The 19,211-nt window shown below is 43.3% G+C and overlaps 1 protein-coding gene across 1 annotated transcript; it reads right to left on the bottom strand.

The window, feature by feature from the left end:
- Positions 1-4,619: 4,619 nt before the first annotated feature.
- On the bottom strand, positions 4,620-18,735 carry GCNT4 (glucosaminyl (N-acetyl) transferase 4). The gene is made up of 4 exons (XM_064735882.1): positions 18,666-18,735; positions 15,039-15,183; positions 7,890-7,952; positions 4,620-6,438 (listed from the first exon to the last, which is right to left on the bottom strand). Exon 4 carries the CDS (start codon positions 6,435-6,437, stop codon positions 5,070-5,072), a length of 1,368 nt encoding a protein of 455 aa, XP_064591952.1. The 5' UTR covers position 6,438; positions 7,890-7,952; positions 15,039-15,183; positions 18,666-18,735; the 3' UTR covers positions 4,620-5,069.
- Positions 18,736-19,211: the final 476 nt, after the last annotated feature.

Genomic DNA, 19,211 nt, shown 5'->3' with positions numbered 1-19,211 from the left:
ACATATTAATGGAGGCTCAGCAGCAATAAAACTTACTGTCCTTGCCCCCCCTTAAAAAATACCATCTAACTCCTTCCCATCTAGGTTGGGTTGACCCTGGCTGGATGTCAGCTGCTCACCAAAGCCATTCTGTCACTCCCCTCCTCTGATGGCCTGGGGAGAAAAAACATAATGAAAGGCTTCTGGGTTGAGATAAGGACAAGGAGAGATTGTTCACCTATTAATTACTGTCATGGACATAGCAGACTCAGTTTGGGGAAAATAAATTTCTTACCAATCAGGACTAGGGAAATGAGAAATTAAAAACAAATCTTTAAAAACCCCACCTTCTCTCAGCCCTTCCTCATGGTGCCACCTTCTTCAGGCACAGCCTGCTCTAGCCTGGTACCCTCATGGGGTCACAAATCCTGCCAGGAAACCTGCTCTAGTGGGAGCTCCTCCCTACATGGGGCCACAGGTCCTGCCAGGACCCAGCTCCAGAGTGAAATTCCCATGGGCTTGCAGCCACTTTTGGGAATCTATTTGTTCCAGTGTGGGCTCCTCAAGGGGTTGCAGGTGGAGCTCTGCTCTACCTTGGATCTCCTTGGGCTGCAGGGCACAGCTGCTTCACCATGGTCTGCAGCACAGGCTGCAGGGGGATCTCAGCTCCAGCATGTGCAGCACCTCCTGCCCTCCTTCTGCACTGCCTCAATCCTCTCTTCTCTAGCTGTAGCTGCTGTTGTTTGGTATGGCTTTTTTCCTTTATTAAATACGTTATCCCAGAGGTGCTGTCATCATCAGCCTTGTCCAGCAGGAAGTCCATCTTGGAGCTGGCTGGCACAGGCTCTGTCAGACATGTTGGGAAGTTCCTGGCATCTTCTCACAGAATCCACTCCCACCCTCCTCCTGCTATCAAAATCTTGCCATAGGCTTTCCTAATTGCAAAAATGCCTCATACAAAGGTTTGTGGTTTTTGCTTTCTCTGTTTTCTAAAAGAGACTGGTATTATAAAGATGAGTATCCCTTAGCCATAGAAAATGACAGTTATGTAGCTGTGAAGAAAGAAACAGGAGCAGGACAGAGTGTGTAACTGTCAGCTTGAAATACTAAACAGCACTGGGGTGCTTCCAGTACAGATTCACTGCATGTCAGTAACAGATCACATCGTTCTGCTGAATCACTTCCGTGACTGGAAGTTACCATCACCAAGAACAACCCAGGTTCTGTAAAAACATTGAGTTAAAACAGATATTATACCTGAAATAAAACTCAAGGTCACACTGTAAACACACATTAGTGCACCACATATACTCCACATTTGCTGCCCAAATACTGGTTTTCTTATGTTTATACATTCTGATTTAAATGCCACAGTAATGACACTGTAGTCATAGAAATAGTCAATAGGCCAAGTCTGTTTTAATTACAATTACAGATTAGAGTCTAATTCCTAGTCTTTCCTATCACATCCTTTTATTCCCATGCCAAAGAAAATACGTAGTGAGGCATTTATGTTGGTATGTATTATCCTCCGGATTACATGTCTAGCCTAATAAATTCATTAACAAGACAAGCAGTACAAATGTTGGCTCTGCATCTCTTTCACTAAAGCTCATTATTTCCTTGTCTTCCTTACTTAATTTGTCTTTTGTGTTGGAATGCATTCAGCATTTCTGCAGTTTTCAGACACCAATAAAATGGTGGGCTGGACATGTACACCGGTGCTGACAGCCAGGAGCAGCACTGTTGCTCTGCTTATGCATCCCTCCTGAATGGGAAAACTGGGTCACCTGATAGTCCAGATTCTCCACATGACAAGCACAGGGCAGAATGGGTGGAAGACGGCCAGCATAGTGCTTCTTCAGCAGAACAAACAAAGAAGAAACCAATATGTGCAAATGTATGTGTACTTCAAAATTGTGAAATAAATTACAAGGGGAATCTCTCAGAAGTGAGGAAAAGAATGAAGAGGAAAAAAGGAAAAGGAAATATAAGTTTTACTAAGGAAAGTAAAACCAAACCAACAAACATACAAAGAAAACCACAAAGAGACCCCCAACAAACCGTGTGAGAGTAAGTGCCTATATCTAAGTTTCAGCCGAAATAAAACTTTTTGTTTTGCCATAAACTAGGTTCAGCCACTTTCCTCACAGAAAGGTTGTGTATCATGCCTTGGGTCCAGCAATGGCAGACATACCCATGTAAAGAGCAGTGATGATGAGGATGTTACCCACCCCTGTAGTCTAATTACTTAACTGTGATCCAGGCATCAGTATGGCAACCCTGTTGAATGCAAAGCCAAAAACCAGAGAGAATACTATTCAAAAGTTAAGACGCTTATATTTTGACTGTTCTTTTCTTTGGAAACAATGGAAAATATTCCTCCTTCCTTTGAGATCTGCAAAAGTCCCAGGAAAACCCAAGAAAACCAGCCCAAATTCAGTGTTGATCCTGTTGCAAGCAAGAGGCTGGACTAGAGGATCTTCCAGCCTCACCAATCCAATGACTGATTTTTGTGAACTGCCTTTCTACAACCTTGAATAGCCTTTAAAGCTGCTTTCAGAACAGCAGAAACATCTAGAATTCATTGGAAAATCAGCACTTCATAAAGTTGCAGCTATGTCTGTACACTGCCCACTTCCTCATATAGCAAACCAGTGGCTGATGCTGCCTCACACCATGCCACATCCGCCCCCACTTCTCCACCACCTTGGAAGAACGAGGTGCCTTCTTCCAAACTCATTAAATGACAGGCATCATTCCAGCAAATTCAGCTAAAATAGCACAAAGTTGCATGTTGATTAAAATCACACACTTCAATGAAGTTTAATGGGCTGGTGGATTATTTTTATAAATCTATGGCAGATCAAACAATTACAATTAAACCCAAAATGGGTATATGTGTACATACATACATAAAGCCAGTTTAAATAAATACAAAATTTCAAATATATCATCAATTTATATGTACAGAAGGCTGTAACTTGGCCCTCTGGGATCCTAACATTCTCTTTCATTACCTTTTTTACCACTGAGGACTCTATTTTATTTGCAAGCACTAATATATGAATCCGTAAATACCACCAATATTTAATTTTCTACAAAGTATTTATAAATTACATCAAGTCAGGACAGCCGTGGGTAGACAGGGCATGTCACTGAGTATGCAACTCTAAAAATAATCCCCATTTATTTCAGAAACAGTACATTTAAGGAATACTTGACCTGTGCAGCCACAGACTCCATAAATAGTTTTGTGGATAATAAATTATCCACAAAATAAGTTAATACTAAAAAATTAGTATTGTGCAACCAAACCCACAACACCCACAGGTTTCAAAGTGCTTAGCAAGACAATAGAAGATTATGGCTCCCATTTCACAATGGGAACAGCTGAAACAGAAAACTCAGGTGGCTTGTCTGAGAACTTACTGAAAATCATTGTCACAAATGTGGAAAAATGCCTGAGAATCCTGACTCTCAAACCAGTCTTGAGCCACGAATTACTTCACTGTGACTAAATCTATAAACAAAATCTGAGACTAAAAAGCAGCTTGGTTCTTTCAGCACAAATAAGGAACAAAGATTTCTCATTGATATGAGATATGGTCATTACTACAGCAATCTGTAGATCAGTAAGACCAGATACAGATATCCCAAAGTCACTCATGGGGAAAGGTCCCTTAATAAAAGACGGATGGCTAGAAAGAAGACAGTGGCACGGAGAAAGCTAAACCCCGAGATCCACTGGAACCACCAAAACTGAACTTGTGGCAGAGCAGCACTGCAGGGAAACCCCCAAAATGCCAGTGGCATTTCTGAGTTGCACAAGTTTCTGCAGAGGCCACTGCACTTGCAAACACGTCCCTCATGCTGGAGTGTGGGAAGGCCAGCTGTGAGGAGGCTCCTGAGCCATTCCACAGCTGGGAATGGCAAGGCCATTCCCATTCCACTTGCCTGGCAGGGCCATGGCAAGCAGGGGCTGTAGGAGAACTCTTGCTCCACAGCTGAACCAGGGCTAATTCAGGCACCTGTCAGCCTGGGATCATGGGAGTGCACAGCCACGACACTTGCACAGAAATCACTTAATGCAGGGTCTTCCTTTCTGTAATATGGCTGTTCTTATGATTACTGCTCAACTTTGTGTGTTCAACATTCAACAAAGCACCACACTGCTGAACACCAACTGGAAACAGCTCTGTGTGTAGGGATAGTGTCACAAGAGGACTGGGATTTCACATAAAGATATTCCTAGAGGCAGATAGAAATGAAGACTGACCTCTTTTGGCACGAATACCTCCCCACATGGCTGCAGAGACTGCCCTTAGGGCAGGCATGTATCCTGCCTCTGGAGAACACACAACTGTGTGCACTCAACAGAGCACAACTATTTCAACCAACTTTCACTGCTTGTGAAACCAACAGTGTTGGCACAGCACCTGATCACATGCTTTGTAGAAGGAACAGCAACACCCAGGTTAGCTGGGAGAAGACAACAATGGTACACACAATGCAGTATACAGGGATCTTCTTTCTCTTATATCATCCAGTCATATTCACATTGCAAAGATCTATGCAGCTCCCACAGATGAGAAGTGTGGAACTTCAGGTGGGGTCACATGGCTCATTTGGTGCTCCTGCTGATCTCTTGGTTTTTTCTGTGAGATGGGCACTTGCAGTTTTCCTGAGGTAGCAGATACAGAGGTCTTCCCTTTATTCCTTTAATAAAAGCAAAAGTGAAGGAAAGGAGGAGAGGCAGACAGAAGTGCTGGAGTTTCTCATAAACGATACAAACACACTTGAAGTAAAACACATTTCTGAAATACTCCATTGGGATAGAGAGCACAAGACCCTCCAAAGCAAACTTCACCATCTCAGGATCACCCTGAAGATAATTACAGTTTAATGTGACAAAACAGTTAATCAGTGAGAAATTCCTTTACATAAATAACTAGCCAGGCACCTGGCTCTGCAGGGCCCCGGGTGTTATCCAGAATGGACTTTTCCCTCACTGCCATCCTGCAGCCAGCCAAGGCAGCAGGACTGCAGGTGCTGTGCACACAGCAGGGACAGCAGAGAACACAGCACTGCTACGTCAAGGCATTCGTAGAACTCAAGTGCAGAAAGTGCTCATCAGAGGACAAATGTACCCACTCCTTCTGTTGCTCTGCCACCTTTTCTGCCAAGCACTTTACCAGGACAGGATCTACTTTGGAGTCAATCTTGTTGGCAAACCAGTGTCCGTAATTCAGAAGCCACCTTAATTCTCCAGCCCCATAGATGCAGACACTGCGAAGGTGGGTACCAGTGCATGGAGGATACAAATAGTCTTCAAGATAGTTCCATTTCACCAGACGAGTTTTGCTTTGTAAGTCTGTTACATCCTGGGACGACCTTGGAACTTCCCCAGGGACCCCGGGGACACGTACAAGAGTGGCCCAGAAATGTTCATCTGGAGAGTATGTGTCCCTTGACCACTCAAAAAAATCTTTTGCAAGTGAGCTTTCAAGGGTATATTGAATAAATTCTCGGCTTAAAACAAAATAGGCACTGCCTACAAATATCTCAATATCATGAGGTGGCGGATTCTTGGAAATGTTGGTTTTTACAGGCATCTGCATGTACTCATAAGGCACTTTCATAAGTTCATAATGATAAGTAAATCGTTCTCTTTTGCTACTGCTTGGCTTTGAAGTTTCCAGCATGTTTCCTCCACCGAGTTTCTTCAGTTCAGCGACCAGTTCAAAATTTGATCTCAAAGGGAAATCTTGGCCACACAAATTGATAACATACTTCCAAGGAACTGCAGAGTCCATCAAATCAGACAAACAATTGAAATCTGCTTGCAGACGTGAAATATGTGCGTAGTCCACTGTCTCTAATTTTGATGCAATGAAAATATTTGGGAAACATTTAGCTAGATTGTTCAAAGCAGATTTGAAGCTTTTTGCTGCTTTTTGATCATAATGGATACAGTAAATATTTTGATGACTGTACAATGAATGTATGAGCCTTTCTACCATTGCTGCATCTTTGTGAACAACCAAAGAATAGGCAATCGGAAAACTCTCCTCCTCTGGAGAAACGGGTTTCAGCTGGTATTTCCTAAGTGAACGATACACATGACAGTCACTTGTCATTGCTACAACATCTTCATCAGCTAAATCAACTATTTCTTTTCTTCTTATCTCTAAACTCTTGCCAATTTCATGAGGATCTTGTTCATATATAGATGAACAATTAATTTCATACTGGAACTCATTTCTAGGGTATGAATATCTGTTTCTAACATAAGAAGAAGTGCTCAAAAAGTGCTCAACTAAGTAAATGCCTCTAGAGGGAAAAAAGTGTCTTTCGACATGGAGGAGCTTCAGCAGTGCAATCAGCCACCCAGTAACACACAGAATCAAGATCTTCCTTCGTGAGGGACATTTGTAGGACCACTTGTGTCTCTTCATTCTGCAAGAAAAAAATACATAGTGTTACTTTAAATCAGAAATCATCTCTGAAGTTATCAGAGACCATTCCAACCCCTAAGAAAGACATGTGCACACCAGTCTGTCTACAGCATAAATACCACCTTATTAGGAAGGCCACTGCTAATCTCTAGTTTTTTCCTAATCATAATTTTAAAATTTCATTCCCCTGAATTAGCTAAGCGAAGGCAATAAGCCAGACGATTTCCAGTCAAATAAGAGTATCAGAACAAGACTCCCACTGGTCTTTTTCCATAACTTTTTAAAATTTCTAATGAGCTACAAACTGAAATACAGCACACCCTGGATTGGCAAAAACATTACTGTCATCCATGTGAGTAGGAAAGATTGTTTATTTTCCTGAGTAACATCAAGGCATTTAACGGGAGCAGCAAAGGGATGTCTAGTAAGTCTGCAAAGAATGTGTGCCTAATGGTAGATATTAGTATTGTTTTTTTTAAAAAGCATGAAACTGAAAGTTTTAGTATTCAAACACTGCATTCTTATTACCACAAACACTGGAGCTGGCTTATAAAGATGTTCAAGAGGAAATTAATTTTCTTCCTATCCTGTGCCAACAAGATCTGACAAGCCCAAAGTCTCCTTTCTCTCTTCAGATTCCTTCTGGAAAATACTTCTAACTTGCCATGAAGACAGAGGTGGATAGATACATAGCACTTTCATCCACTGGTATGAACATATAAAGGAAGTACCCTTCTGAAGGCAAAAGGGGTGCAGTAGTAAGGAATAGTGCATCTGTCCTGCTCTCTGCCGTGTGACACAACCTTGGATGTGACCACAAAAACACGGGGCCCCTTTTTATACAGCATGTTATTTTAAAAAAATTCCTGTGTAGCCCATTAACAACTGAGTCACTACCACAATAAAAGCTGAACACAGAGATCCTCTTCCACATACTCAGCTTTACTGGCTGAGTGTAATCAGCAAAAGTGTTCCCCAAATCAAAATTAGACCAGAACCACATAACAAGTGCAGCAGTAAACTTAGCTGTACTTCGCTTAAATGAAACTCCACTTTGCTTTTAAATTGAACAGCTCCCACTGTTTTCTTTTGAATAGAAACTTTTCAGAGTGCTTCTAGAGCCAATAAAATGGTGGGGGCAGCAGATGTGGCTTGGATGCCTGAACATCTCACACATGTATGTAAAATGAAATACTGAGATGTGCATTCAAATATATTGCAAGACTAACTTGGGCATCTTTAGCAATCCCTTTTATGTCAGGTCTTGCAAGCTGTAGCTACATTCAAATTGCAGCTTGTCAAGGCGGAGCTTTTTCATTTGTCTCTTCTCCCTTGACTTTGCCTTTCCCTGTGCATCTTTGTCCTTAATATTTCTATTAGAGGGCAACAGAAGGAAGGAAATGTTATCTCCTGGGGGTTGCCACGTACAGACCAGGGTCAGCCAACACATACCTATTTCGTAGAAACCAAAGCTCAGCAACTCTCTGCAGGTTTTAGAAACAGCCTCCAGGTATGCTAACAAAGAAAGAGAAAAAAACAGATCTAAGAATCATTGAATAGTTTGAGTTGGAAGGGACCTTAAAGATAATCTCATTCCAAAATCCCTGCCATGAGCAGAGGACCTTCTCCTGGGCTTGAATAATTCCGGGGATAGGGAATCCACAGCTTCTCTGGGCAACCTGTTACAGTGCCTCATCATCCTCTAAAAGAAGTGAGACATTCATATCCCTCTGAAGGCAAAAATCCCACATTCCCCCACAGCAAGCAGGTGCTTTAGTTCATCTCTTCCTCAAATTAATCCCAGTCCAATGTCTAATCTGGGTTTCCCCTTTACCTACCTTCTTTATGTATCTGTGATCCTGGAAAAAATCACTTTTAAAAACCTAACCAAAGGCAGGTTTTCAGTCATATGAAAAAAAAAAAAAAGCCCTGCAGAGGGGGAAACAGGTAACGTGTCCTGGCTTTTTTCTTTGGAGGGAGAAGACCTATGTGGTGTGGCCTTTCTGTGAAGCCCACCCCATGCCTCTGCCCAGCATCCCCCTGGCTAAGCAAGGACATCACCTACCACCCCTGCCTGAACAGGCAGGGATTGCCTAAATCAAGGAGTGAATCTTCTCTTATTCTCTCCTTCAAAAAGGCAAGTCTGGACAAAGAAAAAGGAAGGGAAAAATCCAACACATTCCAAACTTCTCCCTAACCTCTCTATCTGTGTCAGCCCTGGCCAGCTTCTGTCCAGAGCCAAACATTCTGTTGCTATGAAACCAAACAAAGCCATAGAATCTTAGAATGTCCTGAGTTGGAGGGGGCCCACAAGAATCAGTGAACTACAACTCCTGGCCCAGCACAGGATATCCCAAGAGTCACATCATGCGCCTGAGAGCATTCTCCACCTCTAGACCATGGGAGTACTGAACTGTGTCAGGATGGTGCTCTGTGACCTTTCCCTGGGGGGCTTCTTCCAGAGCCCAGACACCCTCTGGGTGAAGACCCTTCTCCTTATACTTAACTTAAACTTCCCCCAACAAAACTTCAGACTGCTCCTTCGGGTCTTGCCACTGAGAAGAAATCAGTGCCTGTCCATCTGCTTTCCTTCCCAAGGAAACTGTGGGTCACTGTGAGAGCTCCCCTTATCAGTTTATTATGTCAAAAAATCTGCATTTCCCTTATCACTAGCACTAGTAATGAAAAAAAAAATTAAAGTCGAGGAATTGTCTCTCCCTTCACAATTCTTGCTCACATTCAGAGAAGATGGATGAAGGTAAAGCATCCACCCCTCGAGACCAACAACAGCTCAGCCTCACAAAGATCATCACCTCACCTGCAAGGGCTACTGTGTTAAATGTTTCTGAATTCATAAAGTCATGCCCACTGCTCAAGATTCAACCCCAAAATGAAAATGGGTAAAGTTGTCAGGAAAGGGAGGAAATCCTCTCCCCGGGTCCTCAGGCTTCAGGTGGGAGGACTCTGACTTCAGGAATGTGGTAGCTCGGAAGGGACCCAGCTAAAAGCTTTCAGTCATGAACCTCAGGCATTAATTGCAACTCTTCTGATTGACAGCAAGGCTCTAAGTGGGTCTTCTGTGATAATGAAGTCTAAAAATGTTAGGCAAGGGTAAGGTGTGCTGCTAACATCAGATGCAACCAGGCTGGAAAACCCTGAACATGCTGCTCTCTGAACCATGTGAATAACTGAACGATTTTGCATTTGATTGGCACCCCCAAAACACATGCACATTGCCTCAAGTCAATGTATATCTCACAAACTCAATAGAAATACTTTCTGTTTCAGTGTTTTCTGTTTGAACAGAACTGAGTTCTAAAAGAAATTCCATTTTGAATGAGAATTACAGAGTATTACAGAGGGCAACAATCCACCTTTTGGGTTATTTTACAGATTACGGTATTTTCATCAAAATTAGGATAAATAAGAACAAAGTTTGTTTCTTCATCTGTATCTTTTAACAACTAAAAAAAAAAAATGTTCTTTTCTGTAAAAATTTGTAAAAGCATCAGTGGGACTTCTGGCCTCCAAGGCAGACCCTAAGAGAGAGTGATGATCTGCCTGCCTGAAAAAATATTCTGCTGTTTCACCTGAGTGCTCTATAACTTTTTCTGCATTCTGATCTAAATACTCTGGCTAAGGCCACTGTGCACTATCACATATCGGGTATCAAGGTAATTGCGTTGGACACAGTGCAGCATCTTTTCCATGGAGGGAAGCAGACCACAGATACAGAAAGGGGAGAGAAGCCTTATCCACCTCCCCATAAACACACAGGAAAAAAAAAATAGGAACTGCTGTTGTTTTTAATTGGAAGAAAAACAGAGCAGTCAGGTAAAACTCTACATTATGAGATGTGGTGGTCAAAATTGAAGAACCACGTGGGAGCACATATATTAATTCACTGGGACTAACATTTTTTACAAAATATGCCTCCATTCCTTCAGGGTAAAATCATGTTTAAATTATCACTCCTACTGAGAAACTGTACACCATCATATGTTGCTTCATAGAATTATAGAAACATGGAAATACATGGCTTGCAAGGGGACTTTTAAATGCCATCTAGTCCAAATCCCCCACCACGGGTAGGAACATTTCCACTAGACTGCTTGAGGTTGTCACATAACATCTAGTCATACTTAATGTTAGAAAGCAGAACTTAATGTGGTGAATCTACCCAGACTACTTCTAGATTTGGCCTTGAAAAAAAAACAAACAGCAGACAACCTGTTCTGCAACCTAGTTGCTCTACTATGCATGGGAGCATAGCAGAGCATTGCTCTAATATGCACCTTGCCCAGACTAAGCATCTGATGCAATCTGCAGCCAGTGGAAAGATACCAGGAACGGCAAAGGATCAACAATTCATCCCAAAACAGGAACTGTGAGATGGGCTGCACAAAACATCCCTGGAACAGCAAAGAGAAGCAAGGAAAAAGCCCAGCTTTTGCACCATAAGTGCCAGCTCTGCCAACCCTGCTTTCAATGGCATAGCCTTGTTGCACTCCTAATGTGAGGAATTCCAGGGGTAGCAGTATCACACATAACCCTGATCCTCTGCCAGGAACACCCCAGCAGCTCCTCCATCCCAGAGTGGTACTCAGATGCAACAAAGAAAAGCCAGGAAGCTGTTCTGGCCAGCACAAGTCTGAGTTAGCTCAGGGAACCAAGATCCTGCTCTGGCTGACCTCCAATGGTTCATATACACCAGCGTCACAGCAGTACTTCTTTGAGTACATCCCTCTGTAAATGTTTAAAGAGGTATTTGAGAGCTCGGAGGAATGCACAGGTTACCTTCATCAGCCCAAAGAAACTGGCAGGCTTTGGGCTCACACTGTGTCTCTGAAAATGAGTTTTTACTTTAGAAAGACTTCAATAATATTATGGAGACCTGGTTCCTGTGAGAGACCAGGGCATTACTGCAGTTCCTCACACTATTATTTTTGCTTTTTCCACAACCTCAATGCACCCAGACTCACAGTCTATGCAACTTTGTGATGCCAACGTCATTCTTGTAGAGAAGTCTACACCTCCCTTCACCCTGAGCAGGAACAAATTACCAGCACTCATGTTCCTCTTGCTCAGCATGGCAAGTCTCATCTGCTGTCCACACAGAGCAGAGGTGTTCCCAGTTTGTCCAGTTTATATTCAGAGCACATTGAATTAGCACATCTGAACTACCTTGTTTGAGAAAATACAGAATTTTTCAACTCCCCAGCATTCCATTCCCTTTCCTCTTTGTCTTTTCCAATACAGACTGTGCTGCATTAAACTCAAGTGCTTCAGTGATTAAAAGTAGAAGCTTCCAGGTGAATCTACAATGCCCACAAGCTCCCTGGATGTCACCTGCAGGTTGGAGCCATTATGAATCATCCAGGCCCATCACAGGAAGCTAAGATATCAGATGCACCTCCAGGTAGAAGGATAAAACTCCTGCTTTGAAGGTTGGGTTTTTTTCAGGAAAAAAGAAGGGATCTCTGCTCAAAGAGAGCTGACACCATGGAGAGGGAAAGGCATTCCTTTGGTGTTGGAAGCAACTGGCTTAGCAGCAGGCATGCAGGCAGGACTGCCTGAGGAGGTCTGTAACCTGTCTGCCTGCAATAACCAATGCATCACAACTTTCCTGAGGAAAACAAGGTAATATATAACATCCACTGCCCCTCTCCCTGCTCTGTCCTTGCCAGTCCTTCCTGAAGGACCTGCTCAGTAGGCAAGCAAAAACCTAGTCTCAACTACTCAGCTACACTGAGTTACAGAAAACAAAAGCCAGGATCTCTACTAATGCACAGCATTACCACATTTATAGTACTTCTGTTCTACTTAAGCAATACTGATCAAAGAGGTCTCCGACCTTCTACAGATGCCACAAATTACTTTTGGTGCCAGGCAAGACAGCCAGCTGGTGGGAACCACCTCTTGTCCTTTGTCACATCTGCCTGGGACTGGTCTACCCAGAGCATGGACTGACAAGACATGTTGACTGTTACTAGAATAGGGATTCTTGGAAACCTCAGGCTGCGAGCAGGCAGCGCTCTCTCCTCAGTGGATCTGAAATACATGGTGCCCACTGTGAAAGCATTGTGAGGCACCTGCTTCTGTGCTTGCCACAGAGCAAGAGTGAAGTGAAAATGTCAAGCTTGAGCTCAAGTCCGTGGAAGGAGACAAAAGAGGGGGAAGAGTTTAGGGGAATACAAGTGCTTTCACCCCAACAAGTGATTGTTTCTTGCGCAAAGAAACCCTTCTGCATATGAATCAAACTCCTTGCTGTCACCTAGATTTAAAAAAAAAAAAGGAATGTGTGCTGAGAAGAGCAGGAGCAGCAGAATAGAGGTTGGAAAATTACAAAAAAGAAGAATGGAGAGAGGGATTGAAAAGGGTAAGTACTTTCATGTAGGTAGCATTAACAACATCAACAAAAAACAGAATAGCAGAACAAGAGATTTCTTTAACCTGTTACACCCCCATCACTCAAAGACATCTGAAACAAAACCAGTGTGTACACCCTTCCTTGGAAACCAGGTCGCAGTGTATTTCAGCAGCCAACACCATTACTACATAAAGCAGGAACTTAAAGAGGGAACAATTCCCTCTCCTCAAAGTAAAAACACTTCAGGAAAGTTCCCCCTGATAAAATATCTCTGTTTGTTTAAAACACACCTGGCTCACACAGCAATGCAAACTTGGTGGTTTGCATGACCAACCCTGTGCAAAAGTTTAGTTAGCTCCTCCTGGTTTTCCCTGTGTTCTACACAAATCAAGTCTGGGCCTTGATAGGTCTGTGGGAAAGACAAAGGGGAGGATGTTCCTGGGAAACTAGGGAAAAGTAATCATGTGCTTTCCTAAGCTGTTTATTTTATTTTTTTGTAAACTATCTGTCTGAATTGAAATTTTATCATTTCTTAACTATTCAATGCTGCAAACTGGAAAAGTTAATTTACTATGTGCTATTATTTTTTCATTGCTGTTAGCTGGTTATTTTCATTGCAAAATTATCTATCGATAGAGATCATGGGATTTCTGTAGGAGTACATTTTATTGTCATTAAATCTCAATCAGTTGATTCTATCAAGTTTGTCTGAGTTTCCACCCACTTGCTCTGCACTGGAGTCTCTGCCTGTGCCCCTCCAACACAGTTACACTTAGCACCAGCCTTATTCTGCACATCTCGCCCCCTTGGTTTGGCTTGCCTGCTTGAGTAAGTTAGATTACTTACTTTTCACTTACATTTTCTCTGAATGACGGACAACTAAAGAGCTAAGTAACTTCAATTACTTAAACACTTAATTGCAAGATGTGAAAAAATATGTCATTACTTTTAGAAGTAATTAGATTATAAACCTTCCAATTTTAAGGTCGTGAAGACTTAAAACAGCAGAGTATCCCCATGAAAAACAGTAAGAAATTACTACAGTTTAGAACAGTGTGGTTTTTGCTTCTGGAAGCAGAAAGACGTTCTTGCCACATACCTGGGAAACACCGCAAAGATCTGGCAGTTATGGATATCACACACAACCTTGTCCCAGAGCATTGTCTCTTGCACAGGATCTGCATTTCCCAGCAGAACTTCCTGTGCAGACAGTAAGTTGCTTTGCTTGTCTGTTTGCCACTCAGTTCCAGCTCTCTGTATGCTCTTTAGAAAAGGCTGGATTCTCCTTTCTGGCTGCCTCCAGTGGCAATCCTCACAGTTTCAGTAAAATATCTTACATCAATTTCAGCGTGTTCGTGTCCCAGAGATATGTCAGGGTAAGGAAAGTCAATGTCTCAGCTCTTTGGCCAGGAAAAGAGGTAAGCAACTTCTGCAGGGTCATGCAAGCAGCACAAGAGAGAATGTAATTCCTCTGCAACCCTAACTAATCTGAACTGCTTTACAGAAACTTTTCACAAAAGCTCTTTTACTGGAGGCCTGAAAAGTCTCTCAGCAAATCCCTCAGCATCCCATACTACTGTGTGATGCCAGTCAAAGGATTTGCAGCCCTCTTAAAGCAAGAAAGTGTTCAGAAGGCACAGAGATGTCAGTCATCAAAATTCCCAAGTCTGATGCTTATACATTGAGAATATCAATTCTCTGGCTTTGTGACATGGGGGTATCCATGCTTGCCAAGCACATCGTGTACTATAAAGGCAGGAGTCAAGAAAACAAATAAACAAAATCCCACTAACAAATACATACTCCAACAAATAGAGTTTAGTCCCTTCTAATTTGTGGCAATCTAGAGTTTAACAGCTTTTTTCCACCTCATTTGGGAGTTTAAAGCAATAGTACTACAGTGGAGAGAGGGTTAACCTTTAAACTATAGAATAACATAAAAATTAAACCCAAAGGGACAGTATTTGTGTTCATTGGCAAGGAGAAGCACTGTAAAAGAGGGTGGAAATTTCCTGTTAGACAGGGAAACAGGAGAAACTGCATGACACCGCAGAAAAGCTCCCATTAACAGCTCAAAATATTTCTCCATTTCCTTCACCCCACCACCAAGCTGCCTGCAGACTCTTCTCTGCCAAGCCCCACTGTAAACCACCCTCTTTAAGTCATTTCACCCCGCAAAGTCACAGCTTGTCGCGTCAGTAAGATCTCATCAGAGAAAGCTGCAGACCTACCTCCTGGACTTTGCTGCGGCCTCTTCCCCTCTTTAGGATGCTCTGTCCCAGGAGATCAATATGGGTACTGCCAACTCAGTGGGCAAACCAAGTCCTAGTGTCTGCTCCATCCTGCCACTGCCCGCAGCCTCCACCAGTATCAGTGCTTCACATGCGTATGAAGTCGGACATACAGAAGTAGTAGAGAAGGCATTATTTCTTGCACAAATTAAAAAAGAAAATGTAAAATGTTAGCTGAAAAATAGTGTACATGGAGGCTTGGTATGTTAAGTCCCAGGGGTGGCTATGGCTGCAGTTCTGAACTAATAAGCCTCTGCTTTTTAGCTGGTTAGTTGGGAAGGTTTTATTGTTATTAAGCTGTGGAAAGCATTATCTGTATAAGAAGCATTTATTCTTGTTTACTCACATAGCATTTCTAAGCACCAAGAAGGCAGGGAGAAAGGAACACCATAAAAAGAACAGATCACATCAAAGCAACCTAATTTCCTTCTCCAGCAGAGTAAAGAGGACTTGGGGAGAGGCAGAAAAGCACTGGGACACGAGGAGTCTGTCAAAAGCCTCAGCAAGTCTGAGATGCACATAATACTTCAGGTACCAACACTCCAGGTGTCAGAGGCCTTGCTCCCTCCACAAATAAAATAGCTCTGACACTAAGCTAAGGCCAGAAGTTTGGGCTACTGTTATGAGATCCACAGTCCTCATGATACTTCCTGAAATTCTCCTTAGATATGATGTCTTGCATTGCAAGTTCACCTATACATAAGTACTTTGTATGGTATACAAAGTCTCCCTGGCAAGAAATAAATTTCTGGGCTATTATACCTAACTTTTCTCTGTGTGATGCTTACAGAGAAATTTGAGGAACTAAGCACTCTACTATTTGTGTATACCACAAACAACTATCATGATATTTTCCCTCGAGGAAAGCACTGCAGCAGTATTCGTAAGGCATATGTAGCATTGTCCTCCTCTCCATCCACATTTTGACCAAAATACACACACCAGCCTCCTCTTCATCACCAGTCTGCCAGATGATACAGAATTATAATCTGCACTTTTGTGACTGAAGTGTCACAAGCCTGAGTGTCATAAGCCCCAACAGGGCTCTGGGTGTCACAGATTCAAGGGCCCCTCCAGTCCTGCCTTAGCTCATTGTCCTCAGCATTGCAAAATTATACAGAAATAATGGTATCCAGATTCCTTAATATGGAATATTAATACTTAATATTGGCACTCTCTGTCTGTATAAGATGCAATGTGGCAAGACAGTAGCTGGGTCAACTTTACCTCTTTTCTGTATGATGGGAGGGTACCATGGTCAATTATATAATGTGTTATAAATTGATTTTAAAAAAATTAAGAAAATGGGACATTTTTTGTGAGACAAAAGCTCCCAGCACACGCAAAACTGAAAGAGGTCAGCAGACAGCTATGCATCTTTTGAGTAAGATTTAGGATGCTGATTCGTCCCTGCCTGGAAATCAAGCATGAAGAAAGACCTCCCCCAGCAAACAACGCACCACAAAAACACACACAGGCCAGCAGCACTGCACAGTCAATTCAAAAGGAAAAGGCCTTTGATTGGCACCAGGGAATCCTGCACAGGCCATGGGCTAGCTACTTGACCCACCAGACAAGCCATGCAGCAGCTGGGTAATACAACAGAGCCTGTTGCAGGAGGATGGGTGGATCTCTGGCAGGCTGGTATCTACCCCACCACCTGCCTTTATCTGGGTTGGGGCAATTAAAGACCTCCTCTTTCTTCACAGTTGTCTTTGTAAGCAGAGCAGTATCTGCCTCGTGCCTGATCACACTGCAAACCCTGGAGAAGCCTTCCTCGAGTGTTTCAGGGAGAGCCTGATGAGGCTTGACTTGTTGACAATTACGCAAAATGTACTCCCTTGCTGGATTCAGCACCCCGCTGTTTATGTTGCAGAAATGAGCTTTTTATGACTCATCTGGTACATTTCTTAGTTCCTTTATCAATATTTCTTGGAAGACCTCAAAAGCTGGAGTCACCATATGACTCCTAATGACTCTGTAGCTGTAACTGCCACGTAAATGCTTTAAGCTTAATTCCTCTGAATTTACTTGGACTACTCATTTCAGATACAGTCTCCTGCTCCTCAGCAAGGCATTTATAGGATGGTCACAGCCAGCCTGTTGACTGACTAGAATAATTTGCACATATTAGACCATAAAATAGCATGCATAGTATAGGTTAAGAACCACAAAACTTACAGAACCTGGTACACATGCAGTTTTCAGTGTGTGGATCCCTTTCTTGGGGGTCTGAATACCCAGTGTAATAACACACAGAGGTGCCAACCCAAGCAACTGAAACTTGAATGTACTCCTTATCACTATTGCTGCTTTTCAGAAAGTTATAATCCCTAGGAATTACTAATTTCTACTACACAGATGTCAAAATGCATTAGCCAGGTTTGTTGGTAATCTTTCAATGCCTTTACAGCTGGGCAGCATACAGAAAAATACGTGGGAACTGGGCCAAAACCCAACACTATCAGATGTATAAAACCAGAAACCACAGTCGTACAAATGTTGTAGCATTTCACTTCCCTTTCTATTATCATCTCAGAAAAGCTATGTGCATGAAAGAACAACCACATCATATCCATGGAGCCCATCCAGCCCAAGATGTTGTCTCATAGTAGTCAAAAGCTGATGCTTGGAAACAGGAGAAAGAATGAATACTCTTTAACATCTTCTCCATATGTCCTTTCCAGATCCATTTCCTTACAGCTTAGAAGTTTTCAAAGACAGGTTACAAATGTCTGTTTCTTGTGAAATTTTGAATTCTTTCACCCAGTCATTTTTGGACCTACATAAGCTTTCTGACTCGCAGACACTAGGGATTGTGTGGGTGCGGGGGTAACACACTACAGCTCACTTGAGCGTAGTGCAAAAACCCACTGTCTTGTACTTGTTTTCAGTCTTCTGCCTCCCAGTGTCACTTGATTGTTGTAATTCTCTGGCTGAAAGAAGCAAGCAGCTCTTTGCTGTTAATCACCTCCACATCAGTAGCAAGTTTATCTACCATCTCTACCCCTCTGCTGTTTCTCTCACAAATAAGCAAATGCAAAAGGATCACTACTAAGGAAATTGATTTATGCAAAAAGGCTACTATTAAGGAAACACGCCTATCTCAAAATGAAACAGGTTGGTTTACGGATTAGACATTTGGAATGAGTCAGAGGATGCTCAGTGGAGCAGATCCTTAGGTGGGACACAGTGCAAGTCCCCCATGAGGTCTTCTATTTCTAAGCCTTATTCTAGCATTAGTAAATCTGTTCACCCAATAATAAGGGACAAGCTGCTACTGTCTCTCTTCGAGAAAAAAAAGAAGTTCTGCTAGGTTCTTCCCATTGTTACTTTCTGTTTCTTCACAAGGAAAAAGAACCTCTTTCCATATTAAAGAAACAACAAAGTGCACTTGGCAAATTTGAACACAGCTACATGAACATTCTGAACAATTTACTGGGAAACGAAAAAATGCCAACATCACAGCAACCCCGATTCCCCTTACCAAACCTTATTTTAAGTTGGTGTAACTGTTGATTCTGGAGAGAAGGTTACGAGGCTACGACATCTGAGTACGCCGCTTACCAGCCGGGCTGCGGGCAGGTGGGTGCCCCGGTTCCGGACACCCACACCCTCTTACTGAGACGCAAAATCCCCCCGTAACTAACTTTTAAGACAAACAGCACCTTCTTACCGGAACTCTCCCGCAGCACCGGCACGACCCTCCTCCTGCGGCTCGGGCCGCCTCCAGCGCCGCGCCCGGCCCGGCGCTCTCTGCCCCGCTCAGCGCCGCCCGCTGCGCCCCCGCGGAGTCGCACACTGCCGCCCTTTCCTCCTTCTCCTCCCAAACTCCGCCGCCACGGCAGAACATCCAAATTTGCGCCTACAGCGAAGCCGCCGGGAGCAGGGCGGGAGCTGCTGCCGCCCCAGCGCCGTTCCGCCAAGTTAGGGCTCAGCTTGGCCGGCCGGGACGTCTCGTTGCCGCTGTGCCGGGACGTGCCCGCCGGTCGCGCACTCACCCGAGCGGATCGCGGCCGTCCCGGGCCGGCGCCCTGCTCGGCTCGAAGGGGCGCTCTTGTGTGCGCGGGGCGTGTGATGGGTGTGCGGCACAGCATTTTCCTCCATGACGTG

The sequence above is a fragment of the Zonotrichia leucophrys genome, chromosome Z, assembly GCF_028769735.1.
Source record: "Zonotrichia leucophrys gambelii isolate GWCS_2022_RI chromosome Z, RI_Zleu_2.0, whole genome shotgun sequence".
NCBI lineage: Eukaryota > Metazoa > Chordata > Aves > Passeriformes > Passerellidae > Zonotrichia > Zonotrichia leucophrys.
The sequence above is the reverse complement of the archived record's forward strand: the minus strand, read 5'-3'. Positions and strand labels throughout refer to the sequence as shown.